This window comes from Lutjanus erythropterus, chromosome 22 (assembly GCF_056507025.1).
Source record: "Lutjanus erythropterus isolate fLutEry1 chromosome 22, fLutEry1.hap2, whole genome shotgun sequence".
Taxonomy (NCBI): domain Eukaryota; kingdom Metazoa; phylum Chordata; class Actinopteri; order Lutjaniformes; family Lutjanidae; genus Lutjanus; species Lutjanus erythropterus.
In genome coordinates, this window is record NC_139338.1 from 26,762,557 (window position 1) to 26,776,052 (window position 13,496).

Below are 13,496 nucleotides of genomic sequence, written 5' to 3' on the forward strand. Positions count from 1 at the left end.
GGTTAATTTTCAAAATAAAAGACCTCGCTTCCATTGGTAGACGGGCAACATGCTTCTGAAACTCTGCTGGTGGGGTCTACAGCCGTGCAGAGGATGGACCAGAACCGTGGCGCAGACGTGCCGACGTGCCAACAATAACAGAATCATCAACAAACTTTAAGACGTGTCTGTTCCTGCTTCTGCACTCTGCACATGATGTAAACAAGAGGAGGAGAGAGACGGCAACCCTGGGGGGAACCGGTGGAACCAGTGGTCCTGGCTGTAATAAAAGAATTTGGAAGGAGGTGTTTTTACCCTCTACAAAACCATTTCCTCTACCTCCTTTACAGTCATGTCTTCAGCTCTCATTAAATCTCAAATAAAGGCAAATATGCCCCAAAAACTAATCTTAGATAATAAAAAGAAAACATCGAGTCTTCTTTCCAGGATGTAGACCTTTGGAGTCGTAGGGCTTATAGACACAGTGCACTGCTAGAAACAAGTTGTGATGATGAAAAGAAAAAAAAAAGTATGAAAATATGTCAGAAATCAAGAGAACTACAAGAGAACTGTGATCCCAGGAGGCAATGAAAGATGGGGGTCTCTTGGGAAAATCGGGAAGGTTGACGAGTATAAATCAACAGCTGCTTCCTACAAATGAGTCTACCTCTGTCTGAAGATCAAGCAACCATTGTTTAAAAAAAACTGCAGAAAAACAAAAATTGGCTTTGAATTTGCCACCGTTATCTTTGTGAACTAAATATGTGCCATGCAGCAAGAGACAGTTACTGAAAGTGTTGAAGACGGTCAATTAATTGCGAGCAACATATTAGTTGAAATTATTTAGCAGCTGCAGGGAGAAAAATCACAGCAGACAATGGTAACACTGACAGTTTAGTAACAAGGTCACAGACAGCTGAAATTAGCACTCTTGGTGCTGTTGCTCATGTGTGATTCAGTGGAGCGAGGTGTCATCAGCAGTTTCGGGGTGTGACAACATTTCCAAGGAAACGTTATTTCACTTTTTGAGCTGAATCAGCACGCAAACTACAGAGCTGTTTTTCAAAGGAACTGCCAGCACAAACAAAACACATTTCTATGCAATATACATATGGCTGCTATCCAAAAACTGAAAATTATAATGTCACTGCGCATTAAAAGTGTCTTTATTCCTCGGTAACTCCCCCGAGGGCCCCTGGAGGTTCCCGTACCAGAGGTTAAGAACCTGTTTGAAATCCTGCTGACAACACAGACACACAGCCCTCCAACTCTGTTAAGGAGTTTCAGGAGGTTTGACTGGTTTAAATTAAGCAGAGCTCAGCAAGAAGTGAACTTAGCTCAGGGGGATTCCACCCCGCAGAGGGGAAGACTCGCAGAAATATGCATGTTCATTCACAGCCTCGTTTTTTTTTCGCTCCTTCCTACCTGCTGTGTCTTCCTGCAGCTGAGGTTCGGCGGGTCGAAGGACTCGATCTTAACGCACTGCTGATTGGGTGACCACAGCCAGGCGTTCTCCTCCATCGACCTGCTGCACTCCTGCTTCCTGGTGCACCTGGGAGTCAAACAGACGGAGATCAAATTAAACTTCACTTATTATTCAGTCTCAAATTAAATATTTTCAGGACTTAAAGAGATAGTTGGCAGTTGCTACGCCCTTAGTTTGCAGCCGAGGTCCACCTTTACAAGAATAAGTATTTTCAGCACTTTACCTTGCTGTCAGTTAGCCTTTTCCAATGGTAAACTGCGCTCTCAAATGCCACCAAATTCCATTGAAAAAAATCAGTAATTTTATCTTGCAGAGCGCAGGAGTTGCTGGTCTTCTGCCGCCTCGATTGGTGAATTTGTTTGTGTTACTGTGCAACTCCAGTGAATCCGAATAAACCTTTTAATGCACAGAAGTCACACAATAACACAAACAAACTCACGGATCCAGGCAGCAACTTCCGTGTTCTGCAAAGTAAAATTACTGCTTTTCCCTATGGAGTTTGGTTGATTTGGAGGGAGTGGTATTTGGCTTATTTAACAGTGGGTTCACACTGGAAAAGGTTGTCTGACGGCAAGGTAAGGTGGTGAAAATGTTCTAAGTATAGCGTGCACTTAAACTGATACTGCTTTTTTAAGGTGGATCTCTATTTAAGTGGCTTAAATACTTTTGCATTTTCCATTTCATTGCTTTGCTTGCATGCAAACAGACACCGACTATGGATGAGGACCTCATACAACTACACATCAAATAATCCAAACTATCCCTTTAATGAAAGACATCCACACATGAATTCCATGAAATAAATGGAAAAGTGATAGTGGCTGCATTTTAAAGTATCTCATTAGAAAAGGTTGCTGGCATCAGAAATAATTAAAATAAAACTTCCCCAATTTCGCAAAAACATTTTTTCTGACTAAGTTCTGATGAAGCAAACATTCAACTCGCTTGACTCATCAGCTGTTTCCACTCCGAGAGAAGAAGAAGAAGAAGAAGAAGAAGAAGAAGCTGTTTACACTGTCATGATTTTAGCTGACATATTTTCTTCTTCTTCTTCTTCGAGCTTTACTGGTGTCTGCACCTCCCATTCCTGTATTTTGTTTTCATCGATACACAAACTTTTCCACCTCAGTCAGGTGTAATGAGCATTAAAACAAGTGGATGGAAACACACTTCATGTATGTTGAGACCTTTAACACACACAGATGCACACACAGAGTGACTCACCTTCCCTCCAGGACACACCAGCCGCAGTACGGATCCTTCATGGCGATGCAGGACTGGCAGTCAGTCTTCAGGTGGCAGGCCTGGACTGGAACTTTAGTGATCTGCAGACGTGTGACAAGGCTTTTATTGTGAAGGAACAGGTATCATGAATCACTGCACTGAGTTTAAGAGCAAAAGATTAAAAACAAACAAACAAAAATAAATCAATTTAAAACTGATTATGCAAAAAAAAAAAACTTATGCTAACAACAGCATTCAGCTTAAAGTACAAATAAAGCAGCATCCGGGCTGGATTTATTTCTCCAGGTGAGGTGAGACGGGGTGTTTTTGACATTAACTGCTCTGGTCAGTGATTTCAATCCTGTCTGGATCGCATATGTGGGTAATTTCTCATCCTCACCTCCTTGTTTTTCTGCAAACTCACTTCTCCTCCTGTGATTTAAATCCTGTCCTGAGCATTACAAAGTGGATTTCTGAGTTTTATTTTTTCCACATGAGGAGCTGCATGTCTGGATTAAGTCACAAATAAATTTTGCTAATCTGATAGATGGAAACATGCTAACACTTACATACTGAGAACCAATATGACAACAGAGAAAAGGAGAGCAAGACCCCATAGAAGCTCAAGCAGCTACAGGTATTTTTAACCTTTATTTCTTTACATTTTGGCAAATTAGCTCCATTAAAAGTATGCTGAATTAGCTATTAGCAGCTCATGTTGACAGTGTATCCATGCATTTGTAGATGACTTTCATTGGATTACTTTGAGACTGAACAAAAATTAAAAATGTGTAGATTCTCACGCAAGTTCTGAAGCATCTTTTTTCAATGATTTCTCACCATGCATCAAAGAAAATACACTGACTTATATCAATATGTGCTTAATTAGAACGATTTTTTTTGGCTCAGATTCACCTCACGCAGCATGTTTGCCTCCCCTTCAAACCTCCAGTGCCTTCCTGGGGAGATTTTCTTTTTGCAAAACTTAAAATACCGATGAGTCAAATGACAGATGAATGTAATGTTAAACCTGTCAGAATGAGGCGAAAATCAGAGCCTGACAGGCTCAGTCTGAAATGGACACCGCAGAGAAGACACTCGTGATTTAGAAAACATCCTGTATTATTATTTTTTTTTGTTAAAGGAGAACATCTGGAGAAAAAAAGCTAGTTGATAAATCTGGTTTCCATTTGGGACATGTGTTTTGGTTTTGTGTTTGTAAGGTTCAACTTTCACAGCTGTCAGCAGTTTTGATGCCTCTGTGATTAATCATGTGTTACGAGTTACACCCAGGCTGCCTGATACATTTAAGCGTCATATGTTGGATGGGTCATAAGAGTTTTATTCAGCTCTACACAGAGCAGAACTTGGATACTGTGATATGAAACACAGAGCTTCCCATAGGGATATCAAGCAGACCGCTAGAGAAAAAAATTGACCCGAGCTCAGATTTGGTGCTTTCTAATGCCTCTACTCCATCACACACTGATCTTAATTATTGCATATTTTAATGAGTTTGCCTTTGGGCAGTAGACAGTTGATTTAAGAATAAACATTAACTTTGTTTGATGCAAAGCAGGAGAAAATCACTCAAACATGTAAACTATGCCTGATCTGGATACTCTGCTTGATCATGTGTTTTACTGCAGCAGGTTTCGTTACATAATATTGAATTTTTTTTTACATGATTTGGAGCATCTGACATTAGTTTGCATAATAAGTCAATGGCAAAAAATACAAAAGCCTTCTTGGATATTTTAAGCTGTAAAATTACAGTGTGAGGCTGAGTACATTTTCCTTAAATGGCATAAACAAAACAAAAAAGTTGAGACTTAAAAAAGTTTTAAAAAAGTTTCACCAACAAATAATGTTTTGTTGAGATAATTTTCTTTTCCTCTTTAGATAAACTTGAATCTTTGAGTTTCAGAAACCTCATGTGAATGGTTAAAACTTCCATTCTGTTTTCATTGCAGCCATTTAATGTTCGTAAGCGTCCAAATAATCACGAATCAGGCTCACAGCTCAACATAAAGAAGATTATCTACAGAAGAAAAGTAAATTAATTCAACAAAAGATTATATATATCATTGGTGTCACCAATGATATGTAATATGTTCAATGTCAACCAACAATGATCTGCCATAAATACTACGGCCACTAGAGGTCACTGCATAACAATAAATGTAAATATGGGTCTTAATAAAGTGTTTTTCACAGTTTTGCAGGCAAAGACGAGCTGCATGAAACATAAATAAATCCTTCATGTACATCACTTAATAGTTTTTGTAATTTTTCTTCGCTCCATGTAAGAATTTGTCTTCATCTGCTATTTAAGTCGAGAACTTTTTCCGACCGGCTGTGGAAATTATTTTCCTGCCTGACAAGAAGAGGCAGGTCTAATAAATTCAAATGAGCAGATGGAACAGGCTCCAGTATCGTCACTTGACTTGATCAAAGTGAATTGCCCTCTTGAAGTGCATTCTAATTAATTCATTTCAGAATCAATAACATCAATTTCACTTCTGTGTGGCGGCGGAGGAGCGATGGCGACCGAAAGATGAAAGGACAAAGGAGAGAGGAGACAGATGAAGACAAAAGGCAGGGAGGAAAACAAAGGAGGGGGCAAGCAGAAAAAGAGAATGAGTGAATAAATCAATGGCTGACTTCTGTGCGGTAATGTAGACGGATGTATCGGTGTTAGTCGAACGAATGAATAAATGATCAAATGGGACAGACGGAATAAATGAAAGACTCATTACGTCCCCGACCTGATGGATGAAACGAAAGAGCAGGAGTAAGCACACGGACGAGTCCCTGACCTTCTTTATGTGGCGACACGGAGGTGTTAGACGGATGGAAGGACGGAGAAATGGATTTAGTTAAAAGAATAATCAATCCGTCCGAGTCTGAGTGAGTTTGACCTTTTTCTCCGTGGTGATGTACAGGTGTTGGAGGCTGGAATCGAACAGGAGGTTCTTGTTGACCTTGTCTCCGGTGACTTCGCCCGGCGCTCGGCCGTACACCTCGGGATGGGCCGACAGATGCACCTTCAGCACCTGCAGAGAAACACAAAAACTGCATTAGCACGCATTTAAATTCAGGTGTCACCCCACACACGACTTCGCACTCGATAAATCCTACTTTTTCGGTGAAAAAATAAAGAAAAATAACGAAGGATGTTACACTGAAGGGCACAGAAAAGAGAGAAAAAAGTGTATTTCAACGTAAATTTTTAGAAATATAATAGGAAAGATTTTTGTCATTTTACCTCTGTCTTAACACATGGGTCTGTTTTTTTGTTACCTTCTCTTGGGATACTGAGGAAAATTTGCATTTTTTCTATAATACAGCATGTTTACATCGTAGAACTTTTATACTGACGCTAATTAATGTGCAGGAAATAAAGTGAGAAAGTAAATAATTTTCCCTGTCTGTGCTTAGTGTTTCAAACAAAACTGTAATTTAAAAAAAACCAAAATATGTTATAGATATTGTGATGCTCTTTTTATGTTGCTGAGTGAAGCCTAAATGACGAGATCAGCAAGGCCATAAATAAATAAAAAATAAATAAGAATAAAAAATAAATATAATCAATACAAATTAAAATTTTTTTGCAAAACTTTATTTGGGAAGTTTACTAGAAAATGTGTGTGTAGTTGAGTTTAAACTGTTTTTTATTTACTAAGAAACTTACTTAAAAGTAGAACTAAAATCTGAACCAAAGCAAATATTCATACATTTATTAGAGAAAACTTTATTCGTCCTGTTGTTCTGATTAAATGTTTGCCAGCAGACAAATTACATCATTGTGCTAAATTATTATATGAATGTGCAATTACAAGCGCTTAACTGATTGGATGTGTTCTGTGTATCTGAACATTTTCTCTATAATTAGCAGCCTTGTACCAAATTACACAGTGCTTTCACTGAATACAGTTATTTTCCAGCACACTAAGCATTACCCAAAATTTCCACCCACGTGTGAAAAAGCGGGAATGAAAACCCTTAATTTAACATTTTTTCTTTTGCTGAATTCTAAAATATTAAGTAGCCTACAGTGATTGTGGTCCATGTTTTTCTAATCTGAGGGAAAGGCAGCATGTATCCAAATAAAATGGTGCGCTAACTAGCTTGTAAACTTGCTAGCAGGGCGTCCTGTTAGCCTAACGGGATCTCGCTGAATATGCTTCATATTGTTATAGAAAATACCTGTGCTGCATCACAAGAGAGAGAGTTGCTGAGACAGAGGCAGGTCTCAAACAAAGTTCATTTTCTCCTGATTTGTCTGTCTGAAAAATATTATTCCAGCGTCAAAATATTTGTAAGATAACTCCCGCTGATTTGAAGCGACATGTTGCTGGTCTTTGTCTGCTACTTATTTTACTGCTAACAATAAAATTATCATAAATGTTTACTTAGCATTAGTAACGCTATTGTTTATGCTATTTTATCATCAGTTCATGTTATATAAAATAAAAATATACATTTTGTAACACAGTTGATGATATTTATACTGTGATTACTCTGATTAAATTAGTAAACTATTTTACACAAAAAACAAAAACATCTCAAACAATATCAGTTTTCGCTTTACTAAGAATAAGAAAACATTGCTAATTATCATTTTATTCTTGGTTAACAGTCAAATAACATTTAACGATTTATAATTTATTAATAATGGTTGTTATAAAGTGTTACCAGAAAAGAGGTGACAAAGAAAAAGAAAGTAAATGAAAGCAAAGAGGGAAAGACGAATGTGAAAGTGACTGAATGGTGACTTAAAAGTCAGCCGGGGAGTTTTTACCTCTCCGGTGGCGGTGCCCAGGAACGCCACAGCGTGCCCCATTTCCACAGCCACAGCAACAGCCGTCATGTGACCCTTTCGAAACAATGCGGGCTCAGCTGTTAAGGCGAACTCGGCCTTGCTGGCCAGCGGGGAGGGCAGGAACTCGGCTCCGCACTGGTAGTTGAGGGCCATGTCCTGTCGGAGCGGAGCAGAAATCACCGGTAACACATTCATATTAATGCAGAATTATTGACGCTGTCGATGTTTCTCTCGCTCTTCTTTCAGCTTCTCTTTATCTCCGACACACAGGCAGATTCCCTCACCTGATTATTGTTGCTGCACAGCTCCTCAGACTTGGAGGAGTAAGGCGAGTAGACAGCAGCCCTCTCGTTAATGATGCCGTTGTCGCTGTAACAGGCTCCTATTATCTCCACCAGCCTTTTATTAATAGAGCGCAGAGGGTACATACCTACAAACAGGAGCAGAAACACACTCTGTACCTGTTTCTACAGTCTCATCGGTTCTATTTAACACAAATGCACAAGATAAATATCTGAGTCCATGTTTTCTGGCAAACAATAAAATGTCAAATATTGCAAACAAAGCACTTACAGAATAAATTGCTTCAGAGAAGTCTGCAAAAACCTCCTTATTAACAGTATTATTTTGACAAAAGAATTGAGTGATCAGGGTTTCTGCAAGTTTAAACAAGTTAAAAGTAAGACTTTAAGAGCTTTTTAAGAACACTGTTATGTAATTTAAGACCTATTTCACGTTTGTTCTTTAGAGTTGTTACAGCGAGATCAATAAAAGCTTTTCCAAAAGCTCATTTCAAAGCAAGACTAAAGTTAAATACAACTTTATAAAAGTAATGTTAACTTCATAATTAAATCTTTAAGACCTGTAAATTGAAAAATATCAAGACTTTTTGCACAGAGAGAAAACAATCTCACCACAAGGTTCTATTAAGAAGCTGTTCTGGAGCTTTCTGTCCTGCTGCATAATCCTCATCACCAGATGACGATGTTGCTGGGTTCCTACGTTTGCTGGGTCGTGTTTTGCTACGGTCCTATGTTGCTAAGATTTCATGTTCCTAGGGTTCTATGATGTTACGGTCCTATCTTCCTAGAGCTCTACAATATATTCTTAGGTTCCTATGTGCCCACTGTTCTATGTTCCCAGGATCCTAAGTTCCTAGGGCCATATGTTGCTGAGGTCCTATTCCCAAGGTCCTATGTTCCCAGGATTCTATGTTCCTGAGGTCCTAGGTTCCCAGGGTCCTCTGTCCCTATGCTTGCAGGGTCCTATGTTGCTAAGGTCTTATGTTCTTATGGTCCTATGTTCCCAACGTCCTGTATTTCCAGGGTCCTATGTTGCTAGGAGTCATGTGTTCTTATGGTCCTATATATCCATGGTCCTAGGTTCCCAGAGTCTTATGATGCTATGGTTCTATGTTTTCAAGGCCCTATATTCCCACAACCCAATGTTCCCCAAGGATCATATGTTCCCAAGATCCTATGTTCCCATGTTCCCCAGCTCTTTATAGAACATAACTGGTTAAGGTTAGGGGTTAGCATAGAATATAGAACCTTGGGAACGTACAGTGGCACACTGGGACCACAGATATACTCCCATTTTTTTTTCTGAACGCTTTACAGATTTTTCATCCATGTTGGCTTGAAAGCAGAGGTTTAACGTCAATAATGTACTTTCATGTATGTTGATGACCATGATCACATGACCAAAAGCTCCAGAACAGTTACTAAATAAACCCGGTGGTGAGTTTGTTCTCTCAGCTTCTGTTTTATGGTCAAGAATGAACTCTGAAAGTCAGATTTCTAAACAGATTTATGTTGAACAAATGGGAAGTAAAAGCATTTAGAGCCACATGGTCAAGGTTTTTATGAATGTTCACATGTTGGCACTAATATGTCTGATTCCACATGAAAAATTAATCACATTTGTTGTCTCACGGCCAAACTCTCTTGCCAAAATTCCCGAACATGCTGTGACAAGTTTTTAGACATTCTGCCAACTAACACAAAAACATCAGCCAACATGAAATATCAGGAAAATCTGGCAGCATCAAGATGACACCCACACATGGCGGAAGTCGCTGGGTCTTCGTCAGAAGTGAAGGTGACAAACAACACCTTGTCAGAAGCTGAAACTGGTCCATACTGGCCTGATTTGGTCATACTCTGAGCCAAAACTTCACCTGGTGTTGCAACATAAGCAGCCTGGAAGACGAGGAAGAGATAAAAATGCTGACTGTTAAGACGTTCACACTAAAAATATGTATTTAGTTGATATAACAGAGGCACAGCGAGAGTGGAGACCCCATAAACTGAAGCTATTTCAAGTTCAAGAGCATGTTAAATTCAATTTATGAAGTTTCTCAGGGGTCAGGACCAAGGCATTCTCAAAAAGGTTCCAATTTAACACAAACTCATCCAAATGTAAAATGTCCAAATGTGTTTTTCCGAGTCAGTGCTGCCCTTTTAATAAAAATGCTGACAGCTCGTCCAGCGGTGAAGAGTGTATTATCATTACCTGAGCCTTGTTGTACTTGTTTGTAGCGCTGCAGTTGAGCTGCAGCTCGGTGTAGGAGTAATACCCCTGGTCGTCCTCGCACATCCTGGAGATGAACGTGAAGTTCTTGGTGTCCTGAACGCCCAGCGTCCGCGAGAACAGGAAGTACACGAAGCCGCCGTCTTTGAAGGCGAAGCGGAAGTCGTGGAGGTACCGCAGGACGAAGGGGTTGGCCTGGACCGCCGAGGCCTCGATGATGCTGTCGAAAACCACCCAATCGCCGGAGTCCTCCAGGATGCGGGTGGAGATCAGCTTGGTGCTGTCATGGCTGCCGTAGCCCTTACCAACCTAAGACGGACGAGACAAAGAATCCATGTAAAGAGGCAGTGCAAAAAGTTTAGTAACTAGAGTTAGGACCTAATTCAGAAAAAAAGCTATTACAGATGAAGAGTTACTAAATTAATGTTCCTAAAATAAGAAATGTGTATTAGACAAACATGCTAACTTCCCAAAATCTTTAATAAAGCCTCCTAACTTTAAAATATTTGTTAACACTATCCAAACTTTCACTTTTTTCACCTGTAGTAGTAGCTTACTGACCAGTTAACGCTAGCTAACGGTAGTGTACATTAACTGCAGTGTTTGCTAACAGTAGTGTTAGCTAACAGTAGCTAATAGTAATGTTCGCTAACAGCAGGTAACGGTCATGTTAGCTACTGGTAATGTTTGTTAACAGAAGCTAACAGTAGCGTTAAAAATGAAAATGTTGAAATGCTACAAAGACTTGCATCTTGACTAACAGTTTGCTTATTTTAACAACTTGTGACTTGGATGAGGAGCTGAATCTAGAGCATGAAGCTGCTCAGATATTTTTCAAGGAGTCTGAAGTACCAAAACAGCTAAAAGAAGAAAGAATCCTGGACTCAAGGACAGAACCTGAATGCTAATTGTAAATACTAAAATAAACTGTTGCAAACTTTTGCCACATTTTTTTTTACCTTTAACCTTCACTGTTGTTTTGCTAACCCTGGTGCTAACTGTTAAGTCGGTCTTTATTAAGACCACTCTTTAGAGTGGACTTGATGCTGGTTGCACCAATCAAACTTAAGCATGATATTAACCACGCTCAGTCTTAGCGATGCGCATCCATGTCAGTGTCCATGCAACACTGGTTATTGCCTAGCAGTGCTCATGGTTGGGATACATGGTTCAACAACTGCCTGCTATCTTGCTAATTTGTGGCTAAACATTTCTAATTTGTGGAGGAACAAAGGAAAAGAAAAGACCATTTCACAGACATTTCTAAAAGAAAATAGAGCTGTGGGGCGCCCCTGTAGCTCAGTTGGTTAGAGGCTGTCAGCCCTCTGCAGTGTTGCTATCAAATTAAGGCAAAAATTAGCCTTAAAAAAACATGCCTGCTCCTGGTGAGGCACAAGATTTACGCCTGATCTGAGTGAAAAGAAACCTAGATGGTGCAACTGGTGTAGCTCTTAGCTGAGATTTAGAACGCTTAGTTACAACGGAGTGAGCTGAGTTCAACCCCCCTTGGTGCAACCTGCCCAGGTCCTTTTGCTAAAAACCTGCTTAAGGTCCCATAAAGACCCTAGCTCCGACGCCCCACTTTGAGAACCCTGGAAATCTCTTCTACATGTTATCCACACTCTGGGTAAAATGTTCTGATTTGATTAGAAGCATCGTAAAAAGCTTCTTCATGTACGCTATAAATAAGAGGGAGAACTCAATGTTGTGGATGACAGAACATCATAAAAAAATGGTAAAGATCAATTCACTGATACTGTGTGAAGAAACATGGCTGCCAATTTAATCTCCGTTCTCTACAATTGCCCCTTTATTGTGTTTGTTCACACAGTATCACAGATGGAGGTGATCATTTATATTCATTTTCTTGTTTACCTCTGTGCTGCTGGAAATAATAAGTGTGCATGTGTATGAAAGTGTGTGTTTTCCTCCTTACCAGGAAAACGGTGAAGTTGTCTCTATCCTTAGTGAAGTATGACATCACTCCCACCACGGAGACGCTCTCCTCGGCGCTCGCCACGTACGACTTCTCTCCTTTGGAGTCGCTGAAGTACAGCAGCTGTTCCACGTTGCTCAGGTTCCTCAGAGAGCAGATGCCCCTGAAGACGCTGCCGCACACCACCAGGACGTCCTTGGCCCCGTGGACCAGCAGCAGCTTGTTGTGGTTGTCGGTGTCCACGGCCTCCTCGCAGGCGTCTGTGACGGGCGGCGTGCACTGTCGGTTGTCCCGTTTGGGGCCCGTCTCGGTGCGGGACTCGACCTCCAGGTCAGGGCTCAGCTGGTAGAGGGAGTTGACGGCGCCGACGTACAGCCGGCCCGTACGAGGGTCGGCCACCACGTTGTTGATGAGGGTGTCAGAGAGGAACTCTGTGGTTTTACTCTGGGAGGGGCTGAGGCAAATGGTTGCCAGGGTGACCAGGGCAAACTGACACGCCCACCGCCGCTCCATCATGTCTGGCAGAAAAACAGAAAATAAAGGACGGTTGATTTTTGCAGAAGAAATTTCTAATAGTGAAGTGATGAAGAAGGGCTACAACTATTTATTTTTTTCACTGTTTATACTGCTAATTCCATTTGTCCGACTTACATGCTGTCACAGATATTGGGTGTTTTTATTTTTACTGTGTGTTTATACATATATGATCAATAAGAAAGATTAATTCTTGGGCTCACAATGCAAATCAGTTATGTTTATCAACCAACCCAACTAACCAACCAACCAACCAACCAACCAACCAACCAGTCAACCAACCAATCAACCCAACCCAACCACACAATCAAATAACCAACCAACCAACCCAACCGACCAGTCCACAAACCAGCCAACAAAACCAACCAACCCTACCAACCTAACAACTGACCAACCAACCAATCAGACTGCTGGACATTTGAGGCATATAATGACACAACAGGTTTTACTCCCTTAAATTCATTAAAGAATCGTCACCAAGATCTGAGTAAGCGCCCTCTGGTGGACAAACTATTTCTCATCAACTCCACACTGTTTCAACTGCAGTTTCTTTAGTTGACATATACATTGATATCTGTGATCAGTGCAGAAACTACCGGTATTAATGAGCTACCGGGTGATAACCAGTGTTGAGTTAGATCAGTAGTTTAATTTGCAGCAGCTTGCTGGCAGTTACTTGTGTAGTTCAATGTGGAGGAAGAGATTCTGGAGAAAGATAGCTTATTGTTGAGTCTCAGTCTCATGTCATCAAATACCGATGCCTTGGATTGGCGGCTTGGACCAACAATGAGACTCAACAATCAACCCAACCCAGAGTGTCTGTATCTGACTGCCTGGGAACGAGACTCAACAATAATTATCTCTCTCCAGAGTCTCTAACTCCACCTTTAACTACTGAAACTGCAAACAATTTTATGTGAGCCATAAATGGAAAGGAATTACTATTTAATTTTTATTTTACCACTGCTTTCCTACTGTGA

The 13,496-nt window shown here is 40.4% G+C and overlaps 1 protein-coding gene across 1 annotated transcript in view; it reads right to left on the minus strand.

The window, feature by feature from the left end:
• The window catches only part of LOC146307033 (plexin-B2-like), an 80,298-nt gene that overhangs the window by 40,737 nt on the left and 26,065 nt on the right, over window positions 1-13,496 (minus strand). The window contains exons 2-9 of the mRNA XM_084710491.1: window positions 11,983-12,500; window positions 10,029-10,355; window positions 9,577-9,715; window positions 7,799-7,944; window positions 7,494-7,670; window positions 5,611-5,745; window positions 2,690-2,790; window positions 1,405-1,531 (exon numbers count right to left, since the gene is read on the minus strand). Coding sequence (XP_084566617.1) covers window positions 1,405-1,531; window positions 2,690-2,790; window positions 5,611-5,745; window positions 7,494-7,670; window positions 7,799-7,944; window positions 9,577-9,715; window positions 10,029-10,355; window positions 11,983-12,498 — 1,668 coding nt within the window. The 5' untranslated portion in view covers window positions 12,499-12,500. The remainder of the gene's footprint in view (window positions 1-1,404; window positions 1,532-2,689; window positions 2,791-5,610; window positions 5,746-7,493; window positions 7,671-7,798; window positions 7,945-9,576; window positions 9,716-10,028; window positions 10,356-11,982; window positions 12,501-13,496) is intronic.